Here is a 21,710-nt window from a genome sequence, read left to right on the forward strand (position 1 = left end):
GACTGGCTGCGTTCCAGTAAAACTTTACCAAAACGGGTTGGGCCTGATCTGGCCCATGGGCCTTCATTTGTCAATCCCTGACTTTAGTGGCCCTCAGGCCTCACAGTGCATCAGAATCACTGGGGGGGTGTTTTTAAAATACCAGTAGGTAGGTACCACCCCCACCCCCAAGAGATTCTCTGTTTTTTTTAATGCTCCTCAGGTGACTCTAATCTGCAATCAGGGCTGAGAACCACAGTTTAGGGACTGGCCCTCAGTCTCTCACTCCCCTCAGTTTTCAGGGATTTTCCTAGCTGTCTTCAGTGGCAGTTTTTACCAAGTGCTTCTCATCGTAACAGGACACTAATACTGCTTAGTAATTGGGAATTTCAACAGGAATAGTTCAATGAAGGAAAAAAATGGAACCTTAGAGGCCTAACGCCATCTGACCTCTACCTCCATTGGCTTCAATCAGGTAAGCCTCTGACCTTGCCTTGTTCTTATCTCTTCAGCACCAGTGGGAATAACTGTTATCATTGATGGAACTTACCAGGTTGGGTTCTGTTCTCTTCTAAGTTAAATGGAAGCATATTGGTGATAATGGAATTCATTCATCTCTTTTCAAATTTTCTAAAAAGTACACTTTATTAAATGTGAGATGCTTACTGGCAAGTGAAACAGGGACCAGAGGAAAGTCATTGCCTCCCAAATGGTTGGACTCTCCAAAATTTCACTTATGAATATAATTATTAATTCCAGGAATCCTGGTATTTTAGTCTTTAAGAACTGAATTTCCAGGCAAATATGTCTTGGTTGGGGAGACCAGTGTTAAAGTGAAGCGTAGTCTTCAAATCACTCCATGTCTTTTTTCCAATTCTCCTCAAACGATGCCTCACTTTTCAGCTGTAGAATAGTGTTTCCTTTCTCCTGCTTTGCGGTATCCAAACTTTTGGAAAAAAGAATGAGACGCATCTGCCGTACTACCATCTCCCAGACTGACGGCTGTGGTGTCACTCAAAATGGGAAAGAAATCACCTCTTCCTCATAAGTCTTCTTTCTCCTCTTCTGCACAGATGCAGGCTGCCCGCTGACTGTTCATAAAGGGCCGGCAGCCCAAGGTCCATACAGTGTTGAACACAGTATCAGCCAGAGAATCACAGGCTACTTGAAAAAGAGTAAGAGAAATATAAAAGTTAAGTCTAAGCAATTTTGAAGAGGCAGCGTATTTCCAAGGATAACATGATACCCAGAGGAAAGTAGAGGCAGTGATCCAAATACAGAATTAAAATGAAAAAATAGATTTAAGAGAAGCTTTTTCAGAGGAGCTTCTATCCAATCTAATAAAGCATAACACACTTTGGGATGCCCTCCTTTTATGGGCCTCCAGGTAGAAACCATGATTAGCGATCAGAATGCCCCACATCACTGTGCTCACTCCATGGAAAATTTACCTTTTTTTTTTCAGAATACTCCCTCAAATAACACTATTATGTTTCCTATAGCTTTCCCTATTCAAGTGTGGGGTGAGTAACCAGGTTGCTAATATTTCGTGGAGGATTTTTGCATCTGTATTCATCAGGGATATTGGCCTGTAATTTTATTTTCTTGTAATATCTTTATCTGGTTTTGGAATAGGGTAGTGCTGGCCTCTTAAAATGCCTTTGGAAGTGTTCCCTCCTCGTCTGCTTTTTGAAAGAAGGATTGGTATTAATTCTTCTTTAAATGTTGAAGCCATTTAAATGGCTGACTAATTCTTCTTTGAATGTTGAAGCCACTTTAAAAGTGAAGCCAAAAAAAAAAAAGTAAAGCCACCTGGTCCTAAATTTTTGTTTGTTGGGAGATTTTTGATTACTGATTCAATCTCCTTACTAGTAACCATTCTGATTAGATTTTCTATTTCCTCATGATTCATTCTTGGTAGGTTGTATGTTTCTAGGAATTTATCCATTTCTTCTAGGCTGTCTAACTTGGTGTATAATTTTTCATGGTAGTCTTTTATGGTTCTTTGTATTTCTGTGATATTAGTTTTAATGTGTCCTCTTTCACCTCTGATTTTATTTATTTGCATCCTCTTTTTTTTTTCTTGGCCAACCTAGCTAAAGTTTTGTCTATTTTATCTATTTTATAAAAACTGATCTTTTCTATTGTCCTTTTAGTCTCTATTTCATTTATTTCCACTCTGATCTTTCTTATTTCCTTCCTTCTACAAACTTTAGGCTTCATTTGCTTTTCTTTTTCTAGTTCTTTGAGGTTTAAAGTTAGGTTGTTGATGTGAGATCCTTCTTTTTTTTGATGTTGACATTTATTGCTATAAACTTCCCTCTTAGGACTGCTTTTACTGCTTCTCATAAGTCTTGGTGTGTTATATTCTCTTCTGATTTCTTCTTTGGCATATTGTTTGTTCAGTAGCATGTTGTTTAATCTCCACATTGTTCTCACCACTTCTATTCAATACTCTACTAGAAGTCCTAGCCAGGGCAATTGGCAAGAGAAAGAAAAGGCATATAAATTGAAAAGGAAGACAATATGCAGATGACATTATCTTGTGTACAGAAAAGCCTAAGGAATCTACTAAAACTTTCTTGGAGGTAATAAATGAGTTCAGTAAGGTTGCAAGATAAAAGATCAGTATACAAAAATCAATTGTAGTTGTATACATTATCAGCAAATAATCTGAAAATACTATTAAGAAAACAATTCCCTTTATAATAGCATCAAGGGATTTCCCTGGTGGCACAGTGGTTAAGAATCCACCTGCCAGGGCTTCCCTGGTGGCGCAGTGGTTGAGAGTCTGCCTGCCGATGCAGGGGACAGGGGTTCGTGTCCCGGTCTGGGACGATCCCACATGCCGCGGAGCGGCTGGGCCCGTGAGCCATGGCCGCTGAGCCTGCGCGTCCAGAGCCTGTGCTCCGCAATGGGAGAGGCCACAACAGTGAGAGGCCTGCGTACCACCAAAAAAAAAAAGAAAAAGAATCTGCCTGCCAATGCAGGGGACACAGGTTTGATCCCTGGTCCAGGAAGATCCCACATGCTGTGGAGCAACTAAGCCCTTGTGTCACAACTACTGAGGCTGCATGCTGCAACTATTGGAGCTCACATGCCTAGAGCCCATGCTCTGCAACAAGAGAAACCACTGCAATGAGAAGCATGCACACCACAATGAAGAGTAGCCCCCACTTGCTGCAACTAGAGAAAGCCTGCATGCAGCAACAAAGACACAACACAGCCAAAAAAAAAAAAGCATCAAAAAGGAAAAAATACTTAGGAACAAATTAAACAAAGGAGTATAAGACCTGTGCTGTGAAAAGTATAAAACATTGTTGAAAGAAATTAAAGAAGACCCAAATAAGTGGAAAGACATTCATGTTCATCGATCAGAAAACATAATTTTGTTAAGATGGCAATACTCCTCAGGACTTTCCTGGTGGTCCAGTGCAAAAGAATCATCCACCTTACAATGCAGGGGACGCGGGTTCGATCCCTGGTCAGGGAACTAAGATCCCACATGCTGCAAGGCACCTAAGCCCACACACCACAACTACTGAGCTCGCACACCTCAACTAGAGAGCCTGCATGCTGCAAACTACAGAGCCCACGTGCTCTGGAACCCGTGCACCACAACTACAGAGCCCATGCGCCCTGGAGCCTGCGCGCCACAACTAGAGATGAGAAAACCCACACGCCACAACTAGAGAGAATCCTGTGCACCAGGACAAAGAGCCCACGCACCACAATGAAAGATCCCGCATGCCTCAGCAAAGATCCCGTGTGCTGCAACTAAGACCCAAAGCAGCCAAAAATAAATAAAATGAATAATAAATAAATCTTTAAAAAAAAGATGGCAATACTCCTCAAATGGATTTACAGAGTCAACAAGAGTCCTATCAAGATTCCACCTGCCATTTCTTGAAGAAATTGACAAGCTGAACCTAAAATTCATATGGAAATGCAAAAGATCCAGAATATCTGAAGAAATCTTGAAAAAGAGCAAAGTTGAAGGACACTTCCTGATTTCAAAATTTACTACAAAATTACAATAATAGGAACAGTGTGGTACTGGCATAGATCAATGGAATAGAATTGAAAGTCTAGAAATAACCACTGCAATTATGGCAAATTGATTTTTGGCAAGGGTGCAAAGACAATTTATTGTGGGAAAGAATAGTCTCTTTCAACAAATGGTGCAGGAACAAATGGTGGGAAAGGATAGTCTTTTTCAACAAATGGTGTATGTCCACATGCAAAAGAATGAAGTTGGACCCCTTTCTTACACAAAAATTAACTAAAATGTATCATAGGTCTAAATATATGAGCTACAACAAAACTCTTAGAAGAAAACTTAGGAGTAAATCTTTGTGACCTTGAGTTAGGCTAAGCCTTTTTACATATGACACCAAAAGTACAAGAAAAATTTTTTAAAAGGATAAAATGGACTTAATCAAAATGTAAAACTTTTGGGCTGCAAATTATATCATCAAGAAAGTGAAAAATCAACTCATAAAATGAGAGAAAACATTTGCAAGTCATATATCCGATAAAAGATTTGCATCCAGAATATATACAAGAAGTCTTATGACTCAATAATAAAAAGACAAATAACCCAATTTAAAAGGGGGCAAATGAATAGGCATCTCTCCAAAGCAGTTATTTAATGGCCAATAAGCACATAAAAAGATGCTCAACATCATTAGCCATCAGGGAAATGCAAATCAAAACCACAATGAGATATAACTTCACACCTACTAGGGTCTGTAATAAGATAGATAATAACAAGTGTTGGCAAGGATGTGGAGAAATTGGAACCATAATACATTGCTGGTGGGAATGTGAAATGGTATAGCTGTTTTGGAAATCAGTTTGTTATAAAATTACCATATAACCCAGAAATTCCCCTCCTAGATATATATCCAAGAGAAATGAAAACATGTCACCACAAAAACTTGTACATAAATGTTCATACCAGAATTATTCATAATAGCCCAAAAGTGGAAACAACCCAAATGTCCGTCAATTGATGAATGGATAGAGAAAACATATTATATCCATACAATGGAATGCTATTCAGCAATAAAAAGGAATGAAATACTGATACATGCTACAATATGGATAAACCTTGCCAAGTGAAAGAATCCAGTCACAGAAGACCACATATTTTATGATACCATTTATATGAATTGTCCAGAATAGGCAAATTTATAGAGAAAACAGACTAATGGTTGCCTAGAGCTAGCCAGGGGAACGATGTAGTGGGACTGCTAATGGCTCTAGAGTTTCTTTTTGGAGTGATGAAAATGTTCTAAAATTAATTGTGGGGCTGATTGCATAACTCTGTGAACATATTTTAAAAAGCATTTAAATGGTTGAATTTTATAGTATGTGAGTTATAGCTCAATAAAACTGAACAACAACAAAAAAATGAATGATCAGGGTATTTCAAGCAGAGGGAACTGAAGAGGCAGAAAGATTTGCGCCATCAACCCACATAGTTTGGAATAGCAGAAGTCAGGAAAGAAATCAGAAATAAGCAAGATGATGCTGGAGAGGTAGGCTAGGACTGAGTCAGAAAGGGCTATGAATGTCATGCTAAGGACTTGGATTTAATCCTAAGGAAGAGGAACCTATTGAAGGACTTACACAGAGGGTGGAGATGATCAGATTCGTCTGGTATGAAAATATACCTGGTCTCTATGGGGTCAATAGATTGGATGGGACCCAGAGATTGGGTTAATCTGTAGTAACCAGGCAAGTGATATATCAAAGAGATATTTAGGAGAAAGAATCAAAAGGATGTTGCTTGGAGGGAGTAACTTGACCTGACCCTAGATTAGCAGCAGGCACTTTTTCACCTTTTGTAGGTACAGATAGAATGATACTCCCTTTTACAGGGCCTAATTAATTATTCATATTTTCAAGCCCTCAGACATTCACTACAGGACAGCACTCTAGACATTGATCTATAGCAAGATCCGAGATTCTTCCTGCAGCTGACTTTCTCGATGGCATGGGGCCAGCTCTTCATAAGCCTGAATTTCAAACTTCACCATCTAAAAATATACAATGCTAATACCTGGATGTAATGTTCAGGCTTCAGAAACTAAAGGATTACAACTTTTCCTAAGGTAAATTAGGAAAAAGAAATTACAGAATCAGTGCTAGAAATTAGGTAGGTAAGCAGTTGTTTGAAAATAATTATCCTCAAAGATATAGAGACCTTTACACAAAAAAGATAGATTTTTAAATTAAAATTCTTTCCCTGGCGAGAACAAAATAAGAAAAAAAAAAAGGCTTAAACCCAAGCATGTAGTCCTATACGGAATAATTCCTGATATGGAAAATTATTTAACAGTGGAATGGATCACGAAAGCCAGTTGGGCAACTCTTGCTCTGTCCTTAGAGGATAGATTTTATTTCTCTGGGAAGGCTTTGGTATGGCCCTGTCCATCAGGAGTGGTGCCAGCAGCTCCTGGGCAGGACAGCAAGAACTTTAGTGAAGGATTGCCCAGAATCTTCCTTCCCCCTTGCTTGCATTGGTCACAGGATAAAGAAAGATCAGTAAGCTCTGATGGTCTCTTTGAGAAAAAGGGCTCTGGCTACATTTCTGTGTGAAAACAGGAACAAAATTCCCTGCTCACGGGTAGATGCACTTAAGATTCCTACCTTCTATGTTGGAGACAAAGCCCAGACTCCGCTTAAGGTCAGAGCAGATAGAGTGGAGACACCATCGGAATTTTGCATCACAGCGATACTTGTTGGCACCGCAAGTGTCATAACAGACGTCCAGCTGGTTGCAGCACTTGGTCATTGCTGGAATGCCCAAGTCCATCTGAGGAAAAGTGAAGGAAGAAAAGTGAAGGAAGAAAATGCAACGTTTAGACCAAGGACCTTAGGCAACCTTGCCTACCTTGTTCTCAAATTCCTGTTACAGATTCAGATCTATTCAGAAGCACCGATGACTGGAAAGAATACATCAGGTTGACAGTCACAGGATGCTAAGTTTTGATCATGATCTAGTTATTAGTTTAATAACTTTGAATGGCCCACTTTTCTTCTTTTTCTTTTGGGGTTTAGTAATTTTCAAATTCACAGGCCACTATAGTGCTAAAAATAGAAATCAGAAAGTTAGGCAAGAGGGCATAGCTTCAAGACTGGCAAATTCAACTAAAACCTATGCTATACGAGATTTTGTTTAAACAAAAGATTCCAAGTCTCAGAAGTATGAAAAATTAAGCCTCAGTTCATAAAGAGGTCACCAGCATTTATCAGGGATCCATCCCATGCAGCACTGTTTTAAGTATGTGTATATGTATTTGTATGTGTCGAGGAGCAGAGTGGGGATAGAACATAGTTCCTGACCATGAGGGACTATGATCAAACAACAAAGTAACACACACACACACACACACACACACACATTTATAAAGCATCCTAAACAATTACAAATGTGTCATAAACTAAGTTCATAGACTGCCACATGTAGAGTTACCAAACAGGAATTTTTTTGAAAGGATTATTAGAGATGATGGTAGACTTAAGATATAGCAGGTAAGGAAAGGAAATAATGAGCATATCATATATGAGCAAGTCAATTAGTTTGTTTAGTCTTTCAAGGGTCTTAGCAGGGTGATGTATTATATATTTTTATTATATATATCTATATCTATTTATTTATATATATATATTTTTTATTTTTTTAATTAAGGAGAAAGGCAAGTTGATAGATGGCCTTGACATCCAAAATAGCAAGTTAGATTTGATAAAGACTCTTGAGGAAGGAAGGGACATGATGCAATAAGTGATTAAAGAGGAGTAATCATTCTGTGGTTTATAAAACAGATGAGAACAGGGTGAGTTTAGACATGGATCTTCTTTTTTTTTAACATCTTTATTGAAGTATAATTGCTTCACAATGGTGTGTTAGTTTCTGCTTTATAACAAAGTGAATCAGCTATACATATACATATATCCCTGTATCTCTTCCCTCTTGTGTCTCCCTCCCTCCCTCCCCATCCCACCCCTCTAGGTGGTCACAAAGCACAGAGCTGATCTCCCTGTGCTATGCGGTTGCTTCCCACTAGCTATCGGTTTTACATTTGGTAGTGTATATATGTCCATGCCACTCTCTCACTTTGTCCCAGCTTACCCTTCCCTCTCCCCGTGTCCTCAAGTCCATTCTCTAGTAGGTCTGCATCTTTACTCCCATCCTGCCCCTAGGTTCTTTTTTTTTTTTTTAGATTCCATATATATGTGTTAGCATACAGTATTGTTTTTCTCTTTCTGACTTACTTCACTCTGTATGACAGACTCTAGGTCCATCCACCTCACTACAGATAACTCAGTTTCGTTTCTTTTTATGGCTGAGTAATATTCCATTGTATATATGTGCCACATCTTTATCCAGTCATCTGTCGATGGACAGTTAGGTTGCTTCCATAGACATGGATCTTTTGCAGCTCTTCTCACAATATAGACTTGGACTTGGATGGAAGCTGTGAAAATCTGGTTTCAAGGTATGGGTGGGGATTGATTAACCAGCTATCATAGATCCTTTCCTCTTGAGTCTCCTTAAGTGTTCTCTTGTTTGAACTTTTACTACAAGACCACCTAGAGAAGAATATGGACTTTGGTAGTTTAAAAGGCCCTTTTAAGCAAAAACCAAAACAAAGCATTATTACGTTAAGAGATAATCTAACTCATTAGACTAGGCAAAGGCCTGGACTCAGCAATTCTGGGTAAATTCCCATCATCTGACACCTGAAGCAAGCTACTTTGCTTGCACCTCACCCCTAAACCTAAGAATACATCACAGCAGAGGTAACAGAATTAGATGAGTATAGTGCTATCATTCAATTCAACTCAATTGGAAATTCTTGAACTAGTTCTAAATAATATTTGTACCAGTAAACAAAATGACATTACTCCCAAATAGAGTGCATACCACTTTCTTAGCTACTAAATTGATATCAAGTAAAAGATATTAGCCAAAAATACATTGTTTCTCTAATGTATATTTGGAAGGATTATCTTCTGTGTCCATTCACGTACTGATGATTGTGGACCAGGTTAGGCGTACAGCTGTGAAGGTTGTGCAGTGAACAAGAGTGTCGTATCTAAGGGGGCACCTTCCCACAAGACATCATAGATTTATATATTTATTAAGAAAAATATCCAGCCAGTGGCAGGCATTTCCTTTTCTTACAAAATCAGTATATTAAGCTTAGTTGGTTTTATTTTGGTTTGGGGTTTTTTTTTGCGGTACGCGGGCCTCTCACTGCTGTGGCCTCTCCCGTTGCGGAGCACAGGCTCTGGACGTGCAGGCTCAGCGGCCATGGCTCACGGGCCCAGCCGCTCTGCGGCATGTGGGATCTTCCCGGACCGGGGCACGAACCCGTGTCCCCTGCATCGGCAGGCGGACTCTCAACCACTGTGCCACCAGGGAAGCCCTAAGCTTAGTTTCTGACAAATGGAAGAAAACCATCTTGAGGAAAGGAAACTTTTTTTCAATTTGCACAAAAATGCCACATGGGTGAGCAGCATTTTAGTTAGAAGAATAAACATTATGCTGCTTAGAAAATTACTACAAAAATCTTTCGAACCAGCAGAAAAGTGAAGTTTAGCCTGATTAAGACACCAACTAAAGGCATAGCTAAACTATGATTTTAGATATGAAATCCTTCTACCTACATTTTACATGAAACCTCTTTTCTAAAGTGAAAAAGGTAAAAGGGCTTCCAAGGGGTCTTAAAAGAAATTAATTATTCCTTGTTTTTAGAGGAAGTCGACAGTTTGAGAAACAGTCAGAGGCAAAATGATAAATGTTTAGCCAGTGGCTTGTTGTGTGTATGGGCATGTGGGTGGATGGAGGTGTGTTTGCAGGTTCCTATAATGTTAATACTCCAAACATAGTTGATTTGACGGTACCGTCACCAAGTTAGCCGCTTGCAGAAGTGCTGAGGATACACCAATCAGCCCTCACTGGTACTGGTCAGTACCAGTTTGCTCCAGTACATCACTGGAAAGTCTCACCAATTTAAATAAGTCAAACTTGTCAGATGTATTTCAAATTAAGTTATGTTTGGTTCACTAAGGCTCAGCTGATATTTGCATTGGTGCTTTCAGAGTTCACTACACAACGACTTATCTGGGGGATAGCTGCCTCTGAGAAAAGGAAATCAGAAACTTTCTTTGAAAATGATCTCCCTTCCTCTGTATCCAATTTAAAATACTAATCATATTTCTCAATCATATTCCTTAAGTGTTGAGTTCCATCAGTGGTAACTCTTGGATTAGTTTTAGTTAAAACCAATCAACTAAGAAAACAATGGTGGTGTACATACACTTTCTGGTACCTTGAGACCCAGGAAATAGGAACTGCAGCCGTTGGGCTCCTGAGGCTTGTATCCAGGTCTGGGCATTGGTGCCTTTCCTAGCAGGGGAAAGAGAGGAAAGAAGTGGGAAGAAATGTTTAGAAATTAAGCATTTGGGAACATTCACCAAATAAAAATGATCTAAAAAGCATGTTCAGTTTTTCCTTTAAAAGTCACTGCTCCTGGGACTTCCCTGGTGGCACAGTGAAGAATCCGCCAGCCAATGCAGGGGACACAGGTTCAATCCTTGGCCCGGGAAGATCCCACGTGCTGCTGAGCAACTAAGCCCGTGTGCCACAACTACTGAGCCTGGGCTCTAGAGCCTGCACATCACAACTACTGAGGCCGCGTGCCACAACTACTGAAGCCCACACGCCTAGAGCCTGTGCTCCGCAACAAGAGAAGCCACCGCAGCGAGAAGCACGCGCACCGCAACGAAGAGTAGCCCCACTCGCCGCAAGTAGAGAAAGCCCACGCACAGCAGCAAAGACCCAACGCAGCAGAAAATAAAATAAAGAAAAAATTTTTTTTAATTAAAAGAAAAATTCACTGCTCCTCACCTTAAATTAGGTGGTGATGATGATTATGATGATATCATAAGAGAGTAATAACCTCCAGACCAGGCTGGCGTTTTCTCCGAATATTGAAGGATTCTATGAGCACTTATTTACTAACAATTCTAATGTTTCTTACATGCACGACCTTGAAGATAAGGTCTGTGGCAAAACCAAACTAAAACTCAAGGTTTCTCATTCTTCTATCCACTGTAAGACCACATACTATGCACAAAGACCTGATCATACACTTAAGGGATCAGAATTAAAACAGTACCACAAACTTTTTTAGAATAACGTGAAGGAAATTTTGCAAGATTTCATAAATGCAGACAAAGCATTGTTGACCAAAGGGCAAAGAAAACACCCCACTGAAACATTTTAGGCATTTGTGTCACAGAACTAAGGCAAAACTATCCGAAAAGCTTTGGATTTCTTAGTTTCTCCTACTTGGCTTTTGGGTAATTTTATAATCTTGCAAATGCATACAGAGAAGCTTTGTCAGTGTGTCAAGGGTAGTCATTATAGATAAAGATAACCTTGACCTGAGATGACCTCAGGACAGTCATCTGCAGTTAGTATTTTTATCCCATTATCCAGATAAGGAATATGGGGCTAAGAGGTTTTGTGACTTGCCTGAGTCATATAGAAAGTGGGGGGAATTGGGATATAAATCCAGATATATCCTGTTTGTCTCCAAAGCCCATGTTCTTTCCCCAGTTCCTTTGCCTCGTGTAGGATATGCAAGACATAACAGAAGATGGAGGAAATAAGCTAAGAATTAATCCTCCAAGTGAGACACATGGCATTTTCTCTTTCTTTTCTTTAATCTTCTCCTGCCAGGTATTTTATTTTCAATTATTTTGTATTATGAAATATTTCAAAACTGAAGTCAGAGAAACAAATACCCATGTACCCACTACACAAACACAATGAATGTTAACTTGCCAAACATGCTGTATTTCTTCTGTTTAATTAAATGGTGTAAGTACAGTCGAAGCCCCTTTGCACCCCATCTTTTTGTTTTAATTTTTAGGTAGGAAGTCTATGCTTTAGAGCCCTCCCTCCTTATTATTCTTAAAAACTGCCTTCATTACTCTTGGACATTTACTTTTGCATATGAATTTGAGAGTCAAATTAGTCTACGTGAGACATGTAGATTATGTCTACAAGAGATGAAATGCGGATTTGTATTTAAAATACATTGATTTTATAGATTAATTTGGAGACAACTGACTTTCTTATAATATTCTGTATTCCCAAACATGGGCCTAATATAGCTTTCCATTTACTTAGGTCTTCCTTTATGTCTTTCAACAGCGTGTTATAATTTTCTCCATATATTTATTATACCTCCTACATACTGTATTATTCAGATGCTTAAACAAGATAGGATATCTCATCAAGATCCAGAATTAAGGCTCAGAAGCCTGGAATGATAAATCTGACCTTTTCTGGAACCCAGGCTGCTTCTAGCCTTCAGCTCTACCAGCCCTGGAATTTAGCCCTGACTCTCATGGTCCAAGATGGAGCTTCAGCCAACACATCCATATTACAAGCAGCAGGATGGAAGAAGGAGGTGGAAAGGTCAGAGCTCCTCTCTTTAATAAACACACTCCAGAATGTTACACACATCACTCCATCTTACTTCCCTTTGGCCAGGCCTTAATCAAATGGCAACACCTGGTTGCAAAGGTGGGCTAGGAAATGAAGTTTTTCTTCAATGGAGGCAGCCATGAGCCCTGCTGGAAGTTGGGAGGAGGGCTTATGAATGTAGAAAAGGGGGACAATAAGCAGTCTCTGCCACAGTCTGTTTGGGTATTTGTTGCTGTGGTACAACATGTGTATATGATGGTGTTTCAAGGTGGCCCTCAGTGATCCCCATTTCCTGGTATTCATAACCTTGTGTATTGTCCTAGGGTTGGTCTGTGTGATCAACAGAATATGGCAGAAGTGGAGCCATGTTGCTTCCAAGATTACATTATAAAAGACTACAACTTCTAGGAAGGGTAAGCTGGGACGAAGCGAGAGTAGCATTGACATATATACAGTACCAAATGTAAAATAGATAGCTAGTGGGAAGCAGCCGCATAGCACAGGGAGATCAGCTAGGCGCTTTGTGACCACCTAGAGGGGTGGGATAGGGAGGGTGGGAGGGAGATGCAAGAGGGAGGGGATATGGGGATATATGTATACGTATAGCTGATTCACTTTGTTATACAGCAGAAACTAACACAACATTGTAACACAGTTATACTCCAATAAAGATGTCAAAAAAAAAAGGCTACAACTTCTGTCATGGAAAGGTCCATTGGTAAAAAACTAAAGCTTCCTGCTAACAGCCACATGAGTTTGGAAGGAGATCTCCAGCTTCAGTCATATCTTCAGAGACTAATATCAACAGGCAGTGTGACTACAACTTTATGAGAAACTCAGAGCCAGAAACACCCAGCAGAGCCCCTAGATTCCTGACCCTCAGAAACTGTGTGATACAATAAATGTTTGTTATTTTCTGCTGCTAAGTTTGGGGGTCACCTGCTACTCAACAATACGTAACTATTGCAGTTGCCATTATGATTTGCATCTCTTTTTCATTACATTTTTTTCTACGACAGCTCTATTGAGATGTAATTAATATATTATATGTTCACCCGTTTAATGTGTGTAATTCAATGGGTTTTAGCTTTTCACAGAGTTGTGAGACCATCACCACAATCTAATTTTAGAACATTTTTATCATCCCCGTACCCATCTTTAGCAGTCATGCTCCATCTTTCACAGTTCATCCATATTATCTTTATGGCTGAATAATATTCCATTCTCTGGATGTACCACAGTTTGTTTATTCATGCACCATTGATGGACGTGGTGGTCATTTCCATCTTTTGGCTATTGTGAAGAGTGCTGCTATGAATAATTGTGTACAAGTATTTGTTTGAATATCTGTTTTCAGTTCTTCTGGGTGTACATACCCGAGGAGTGGAATTGCTGGGTCACATAGTAATTCTGTTTAACTTTTTGAGGAATTATCAGCGGGCTTTCTTCAGCAGCTGTACCATTTTGCTTTCCCACCAGAAATGCACAAAAATTCCAATTTCCTCAATCCCCACAGTTTCACTACAATGTATCTATAGGTGGACTGTGTATCCTTACCCCACTTGGAATAATCTGAAGACTCGGGTGTCTTTCACCTCTGGAGAATTCACAGCCCTTGTCTGAATTTTTTATTTTCTTCATTCTCTATAGTTTCTCCTTCTGGGCCTCTTATACTGAATGGTGATTCTTTTTAATCCTGTCCATCATATATCTTAATCTCTCTTTCATATTTTCTATCTTTTTCTCTCTGTACTGAATTTTTACTAGCTTCATCAAATTTATTTTCCATTTTGCTAATTATCTCTAGGTTGACTAACTGCTAGGTTATCTGCTATGTAACCCATCCACTGAGTTTTTTTCTTCTGATGACTATAATTTTCATTTCTTGGAGTTCTATGTAAATGTTCTTTAAATCTGTGTATTCATTTTCATTGAGTTCTGTTTTTTAATTATGTTTTCTACTGCTTCTTTTATTTCTTTAATAATTTCAAATGTTGTTATTTTTTTATTATCTCCATTCCTTGGGATGCCATTTCATTTTTTGATGTCTACTGACTCTCCCGCATGGTGGATTATCTTTTTGAATGGTATGTAATTGTTTTCGGGAGGGCTTGTTTTTCTAAATGAATTCCTGTGCCCTGTGTCACATACTACAAAGTAGTCCCTAACTGCTTTTGCTGTGGCTCTAGGAGTCCCAAGATAAGTGAGACACATGTCTTTATGTTAATTTCTCAGCTTGGGATACTCACACCAGGCCAGCTGTATAGATTCAGATTCCTCACCTATGCATAGGGTATGCTTCAAGTAGTGATTTTTTTTGTTTTGGCTGCATTGAGTCTTCATTGCTGTGTGTAGGCCTTTTCTAGTTGCAGCAAGCAGGGGCTACTCTTCCTTGCAGTACGCAGGCTTCTCATTGCGGTGGCTTCTCTGGTTGCGGACCACAGGCTCTAGGTGCGTGGGCTTCAGTAGTTGTGGCTCACGGGCTCTAGAGCGCAGGCTCAGTAGTCGTGGTGCACAGGCTTAGTTGCTCCACAGCATGTGGGATCTTCGTGGACCAGGGCTCGAACCCATGTCCCCTGCATTGGCAGGTGGATTCTTAACCACTGCGCCACCAGGGAAGCCCAGGTAGTGATTTTTCTTAGTGGATGTTCTTTATTCCTCCTCCAAGCTCCAGCCCCAGGTGGACAGAAAGCATTCTTGCTACTTCTTGGAATGTTGGATAATCCAATAATTTAATCCGTTTTAAACAGACTAGACAGTTTCTCAGGCTCTAAGCTTTATGCAGACTGCTCAGTTCCAACTTCCCAATTCTTACTGGTGAAATTTACTTTTCCTCTCTCTGTATGAGCAATAAAGCCCATTCCTCAGCCCCTGGAGTCTATATATGTGCCAGACTGACACCCCCAAGGGCCATGGCAGCATCAGCTCCTGCTGCCACTTTGGCTTTTTGTTTCCCCTTCATTTCTAGAACTTGAAGTTTTCCCTTTATTTCATTCTAGGTTGAGTGTGTGTTTTTTGTTTTAATATTTTATTTCCACCCCGTCTTTCTTGTTATTTGTAATGGAGAGGTCCTGTACTTGTTGACACAGAGTCCACCAGCCCACCAGTAATCCCTGCATTACTTTTCAAAGGTCTTGAGAAATATAACTTAGCATTGATACTCTACTAACCTGCCGTGTATGTGTGTGCGTGCGTGTGTGTGTGTGTGTGTGTGTGTGTATGTAGCACTGGGAATAGGGGAATGGGTAAAGTGTATTAAATAATATTAGTAATCAAATTACACATATGAAAATAATCAAACTATGTCATACAATTAAAGCATATTGTCTCTTGGAGGTGAGACTATGGTGATTTTATTTTTTCTTCAGATTGTTCTTTTACAAATGTTCTACCTATGCTAGCTTTATAGAAATCAGGGGAAAAATTTCAATGAAGAAACAAATGTCTAAATTTGATGGTGAAATTTAGCTCTTTAATAATTTCGCTGATAAAGGGCTTTTGCAGCAGACTCAGTCCAGTTTCCTGAGTTACCCTCTGCCATTTTTGCAGTTGGTAACTCACAGAAGATAAAACTCTGATATTCCAGTTTGAAAGCTAATGGGACACCAATTATAGATACGTCCCACCTGGCCTGATATTGATGACAGTTGTTTTTTTTTTTTAATATTTTACGAAAGCTGTAGAAATTCTGTTTGAAGCTTGAATTAAAAGTTCTAAGAAAAAAGGTGACGGTTTGAGTCCACACAGAAATAAGGTACTATATCCTCATAGTACAGTCGGAGCAGATTTGAGTTGTGTTGAGTCTTTTCAGTTTGATGTTTTGAGTCTAGGCATCAATAATGTACAATGTCCACAAACTAATTTTATTTTTTGGTTTTGGCTATTTATAGGAGTGGGAGGCTGACCATCTGATTTTTTGGATGAGGGCTTGGCAAACACTGGCTCAAGTCCAGCCCATTACCTGTTCTTGTATAACCTGCCAGATAAAAATGATTTTTATATTTTTAAATGATTGGGGGAAAAGTCAAAACAAGGATAATATTGTGTGACATATGAAAATTATTTGAAATTAAAACTTTAGTGCTCACAAAAAAGTTTTTTTCAGAACACAGCAACACTCATTCCTTATGTATTAGCTACAGCTGCTCTCACAGAAAAAAGAGCCGAATGTTGTTATGACCTTGGTGTGAGGATGGTCTTTTAAGCAAGACAAAAAATGCAGAAGCTGTAAAGAAAAGGACTGATAGACTGGTTCTTAGGAAAATTTAAAACTTCTGCATAAAGTGAAACGCCACAAAACACCTAAAAGACAAATGAGGGAGTTAGGCATGAAACCCGAAAGTTCTACCCACAGGAAGGTCCGCTACCTCCTGGGCCCCACTGTTTTTCTCTCTGTTTTGTCACTGAAAACAACAGTAAAACTGTCTGGCGCTTTATCACCCAGGCCAAGGGTTAAACCGCTTAGGAGGGTGTGGCCCTTCTCCCCACCCAGCTGGTTCCCGCAGAAGTGGCTCTGTGTGCTCCACTAGAGGTCTGCCTAGGAGTCCAAGGGCCATATTTGAAGGGCACATCCTGCTTCCTGCCAGAAACCCTCAAATACAGCATGAGGAACACAACAAGGGAACAAAACAGAGCTGTGACAATTTAACTGAAGCAATAAACTCTATTTCAGTCACTAAAACAGATTAAGTTACTGCATGAGGTAAGGCGAGCGACTTGTCCTGGTTTGCCTGAGACCATCCTTGTTTTAGTACTTAAAGTCCCACGTTCCAGGAACGCGCACCCCTTCCCTCCATCACCGGCAAACCTGGACATTTCCTCACCCTTCTCGAGAACAACCATTGCCCTCTAAATCAGTAGCTGTTTTCTTTTTTTGGGCCCCAGGTCCTCTAAGAATCTGATGAAGGCTGTGAATTCTTTGTCTAGAAAAATGTATAAATTCACAGGTTCATAAAATTTTGCTCTAAGATTTCAAACAGATAAAAATTCTCCTGAAAATAAGAATGCTGATATTTAAGGATACCTTTCTTCCTAGAACTAAACCCAAGAAGAAAATCATCATGAGGTCCTTTTATCAAAGTGTGACGGTGTGGTTGATAGCTTAAATCATGATTTACAAGACACAGAAACTCTGCCTCACAGACCTTCATAAAGGCACAGAACATCTAAATCATCATTTGATGATTTCTTCCAGAAGCTGAGAGGATGTCGTCCAGCAACTGGGATTTCATGTTTTTTAATTTTATTTTGAAAGGGAATCTGAAGAATCCGAATGCATAGTTAACCTGTTCACCAGATTTTCTCATAACATTTATAAAATTTGCTTGGTATCTGCCATGTTCCATACGGCACTAATTCTTTATATATATTATCTTTAATTCTTACAACAACCTTGTAAGGTAGGTATTATTAACATTAGTTATAAACATGAGGAAACAAAGGTTGAGAGACGTAACTTGCCCAAGGTCATCAGCAGTGAGATTCCCCAACCCCCACCCCCACCCCCAGTACAAACCCCTGATTTTTCCATTACTAGTATTTCTCAAAGTCTGGTTCGAGGACCACGTGTGCAGTTCCTAGCACAGACCTACTGAATCAGAATCCCTGAGGTGGGAGAGGGAATCGTGTTCACATTAGTGCAGACCCCTTAAGCCAGTTGTACCATGTATGCTATTGATCCATGCTGAATCTCGTTATATTTACAGCCCGATCATTTGGCAAGTTCAGATGTTGTGTGTTGACCTGAAAACGAATTGTATATACAAGAAGTGTGGAAAGCAATATTGATACACTAGCGTAGGCTACCAGGATACAAATATACCTTTGTCTGTCTGAACAATCTATGGGCTGAATGACCCCTTAAATAGTGCTCTCTACCTTGGTCACACTTTGCAATCACCTGGGAAATGTTAAAAATAACGATGTCTAGGTCCAACCCATGGAGATTCCCATTTAATTGATTTGGGCAGCAGGCGTTTTTTAAAGCCTCCCGCAGGTGATTCTAAGTGCAGAGCAAGGTAGGAACCACTGTTTTGAGCAGTGGTAAGTACCTACCAAATGGCAATTTCTTTTTCTTGTAGACTAACTGTTGCTAAATTGTTCCTTCTGACAAAAAAAAAAAAAAAAAATTGCAGTTTTTAAAGCAGTTTTTTCCTCAAAGCGTGGTCCCAGGACCACCAGCAGCAGGATCACCTGTGAACTCTTAAGAATGCAAATTTTCTGGTCCCACCCCAGACCTACCCAATCAGTATAAGAGGGGTGAGGGCCAGCAGTCTGTTTAAACAAGCCCTTCAGGGGATTTGCAGCACAGCAAGTTTCTTTTAAAGAAAGAGAAGCCTTGTGCACAAGAAGTGTATCACACAGCAAACAGAGACTCAGTTAGTTATTAGCCGTTATCTGTTCAAAAGCCTCCTTGATCCACAATCAACTTGAGAAGTTCTGTACTGCTTGGGCACAGCCTCCAGGTTCTTGGCTCTGCTGCGTTCCAGAGGTAACAAGGCTTAACCCCCTATTTCCTACGTGTTTTTCAGACCCCTGGTTGGACAGGTCCTGTTTTGTAGAGTGAGTGGAGTTATTTGTGTTCCTGCAATCTCTCTGTTGACTATTTTCATCCCCCACCTGTGGCTGCTGCATCGACTGACCCAGGTGCAGGCTTGCAACCAAAATTTGCTAAAATCTTTTAATGCTGTTTTGCTAGAGAAAAAGAGGGTTTGGTTCTTGTTTCCCTTAAAAAAAAAAAAAAAAAAATCCTGCTGTTATCTATTTGCTAAGCCACAGACCTAAGTCTTGTGTTGCCTCCAGGAAGGAAAATAGCACCAGTGTTGATCAAATATCTGAAGTGAGTTAACCCTTTCCTGCCCCATCCATGCAAACTAGGTGAGAACAGTCCCTGTGACAAGGCATCTCTGCATTAGTCTAACACACCTTAGACAAAGGCATTGCTAGCGGTACAGGTGGGTCCTAGCATAGATTTACCCTATGGAATCTTCACAGAGACGCTGTAGCTTCCTTTTTTCAACATTCCCCTCTGAGATGAAAGCTTCTGTGCTGTAAAACTTGGTTCTGGAGGATTAACCGTGGTCTCTTAGTCACTCCCCGTTTATAAGGAAGGGATTTCCCCCGCTCAAAGGTTAAAAAAAGGGACTGTGAGACTGATTGGGTGAGTCCAGCAAGTGTGTAGCTCTTTTGAGTCTCTCTCCAAGCTGAGTTTTATCTGTTGAGTGTCTGGAGAAAATATTTCTCAAGTGTTTTCCTGCTAGGCTAAACTCACCATTTTCATCTCTTAATCCCACGATGAAACATCTGATAAACTAAACAGTGAAGCAAATGCTGTATGAGGCTGTGTATGCTTTCAGAAATATCTTCGTTTGCGTTTGAAGTTACCCTTTGCCTCCCAGCTGCAAGGTCCAGGGCTCCACGTTCTGCTCCCGTTACACTGAATTCCAGTGCAAGGTGAAGGAAGAACGGGCCACAGGGTCTGCTCTTTTGCAGCCAGACCTGCACGCAGGCTCCCATGTACCCTCTTTACAACTCAGGTGAGGTAGTGCTCCTACCCATTCAGTTCCACATCCCCAGGCCTGCTTGGGGCCTGCTCCCTGGTGGACAGAGGCAGCTGGCAGACACCCATCCTACCCACCAAAGGACTGTCACTGCTGACTGAGGCAGGGACAGCTCTCTTGGGGGTGGTGGTGGTTAGGCAAATTGATCAGAGATTGACAGATCTGGAAGGAAGGTGTGAACTGCATTCAGGGGGAGAGACGAATCCATTTCCAAGCTAGGAGCAGAGTAACTGAGGAAGCGCAGAGCTTTCTGGCAGAATTTTCCCTGAATGTTCAGCTGAGTTTCCATCCCTAGGAACACCTCCCAAAGACATCTCTTATTCTTTCTCCCCACCCTTGCCACCTTTTCCTAAGTACCTACCTGCCTCACAATAAACCCATTAAATTGTCCCCAGGGAAACAATTCTCGCAAAACTCCTTGGAATAGGTTTGCCAGATAAAACACAGGAAGCTCAGTGAAATTTGTATTTCAGATAAACAACCAGTAATTTGTCACTATAATTGTGTCCCAAATATCTCACACATTTTAACAAAGTCTTGGTTGTTTATTTGAAATTCAAATTTCATTGGGTGTCCTATATTTTTAGTTGCTGAATCTGGCACCCCTCTAAGAGGTGGATCACAGGAAAAAGTGCATGACAGATTGTGACCCTGCTTAAGCTCTTCACAGGTCCACCAGTGACAGTCTCACCGGAAGAGAGACCGTGCACTCACCATATCGGCATCTGTACTGACAGACTCCATTTTTCCCTCCCAGCAGTTCCAGAAAGGAATCGAAGTAGCTGTTGACAGATTCAAAGCTGCCCCGGATGTGCCGAAGGCCCCAGTCTGAATAGGACTCCTCTGCGTCAGGGCTGGTATCACTCTGAACCAGGCCACCCCCCAGGCTGAGCCACAAAATCAAGAAGCTAGTGGCCAGCGTCATCCTGTAGCCAGGTAGGTACTGAGGTCCCTCGTCAAACCCCAGCCAGTGTCCCAGGAAGTCTGGGTACACGGCCCACCGGCCAGATGCCGAGCAAGACTGGGAAAGGAATTATCTGGAGCACTCAATCTGTGTGTTCCCCAGAGGTGGACTTTAAACACAGCTATGGAGGTTGGGATGAGATCAGGGCAATTAGAAAGGGCAAAGGTTAGGCAGTAGGAGGGCCTATCTGAGGGATGGCCAGTGAGAGAGAGAACACTTAAGAGCGGATTCCCCAGCCCTGGAGCAGGGGGATGTTAGCCAACTTTTCAGAGGCGTGAGTTGTGGAGCAATTGGAATTCTACCCCCAACCAGCTGGTTAACCTATGGATTAGTTACAAGTTTGGTCCCCTAGGACAGGCCTCTTGACACAAAGGACGTAGCCACACCCCTAAGCCAGTCACCTACGTATGGTAGCTAGGGAGATGTAGGGAGATGCAGGAAGATGTGTAAAGGACTCAGGAAACCCCCCCGTGATGGCGGGTCAACAGTGTCACCTGTACCAATGGTCCAGGTATTGTCAGAGTTTGCTCTAAGTGTGCGTGATGGGAGGGTTCAGATTTAGGACCCCAGCTTCTGCGTCGGTCAGTGCTTGGCTCTCAGACTCAGTCCTCTAATCTGGCAGAGCTCCTCATCAAAGCCATCCTAGTGCTGGGGCATTTTTGCCTCTGTATTTACAGCAGTATTTTTATTTACA

The 21,710-nt window shown here is 40.8% G+C and overlaps 1 protein-coding gene across 2 annotated transcripts; it reads right to left on the reverse strand.

Annotated features, from left to right (window-relative positions):
• Nucleotides 1-604: 604 nt before the first annotated feature.
• On the reverse strand, nt 605-21,126 carry PLA2G12B (phospholipase A2 group XIIB). 2 transcript variants are annotated; one of them, XM_029245746.1, is made up of 4 exons: nt 20,767-21,126; nt 10,314-10,402; nt 6,637-6,802; nt 605-1,140 (listed from the first exon to the last, which is right to left on the reverse strand). In XM_029245746.1, the coding sequence occupies exons 1-4, from the start codon at nt 20,975-20,977 to the stop codon at nt 1,022-1,024; spliced, it is 585 nt and encodes a 194-aa protein (XP_029101579.1). In that variant the 5' UTR covers nt 20,978-21,126; the 3' UTR covers nt 605-1,021. The 2 variants fall into 2 exon arrangements, with proteins under 2 accessions (XP_029101579.1, XP_029101577.1); XM_029245744.1 differs by having other exon boundaries at nt 605-1,143.
• Nucleotides 21,127-21,710: the final 584 nt, after the last annotated feature.

This window comes from Monodon monoceros, unplaced genomic scaffold (assembly GCF_005190385.1).
Source record: "Monodon monoceros isolate NGI ecotype Baffin Bay Population unplaced genomic scaffold, NGI_Narwhal_1 Super_Scaffold_4, whole genome shotgun sequence".
In the NCBI taxonomy this organism is placed as follows: domain Eukaryota; kingdom Metazoa; phylum Chordata; class Mammalia; order Artiodactyla; family Monodontidae; genus Monodon; species Monodon monoceros.

Excerpts from the sequence above, each read along its gene's own strand:
- PLA2G12B (XM_029245744.1), bottom strand. The coding sequence starts at position 20,977 with ATGACGCTGGCCACTAGCTTCTTGATTTTGTGGCTCAGCCTGGGGGGT. Across the intron at positions 6,803-10,313 it reads GTCTCAAGGTACCAGAAAGT|ATGGACTTGGGCATTCCAGC; the intron begins GTATGTACACCA and ends ACTTTTCCTCAG. Across the intron at positions 1,144-6,636 it reads CTTTGTCTCCAACATAGAAG|TAGCCTGTGATTCTCTGGCT; the intron begins GTAGGAATCTTA and ends CTCTTTTTCAAG.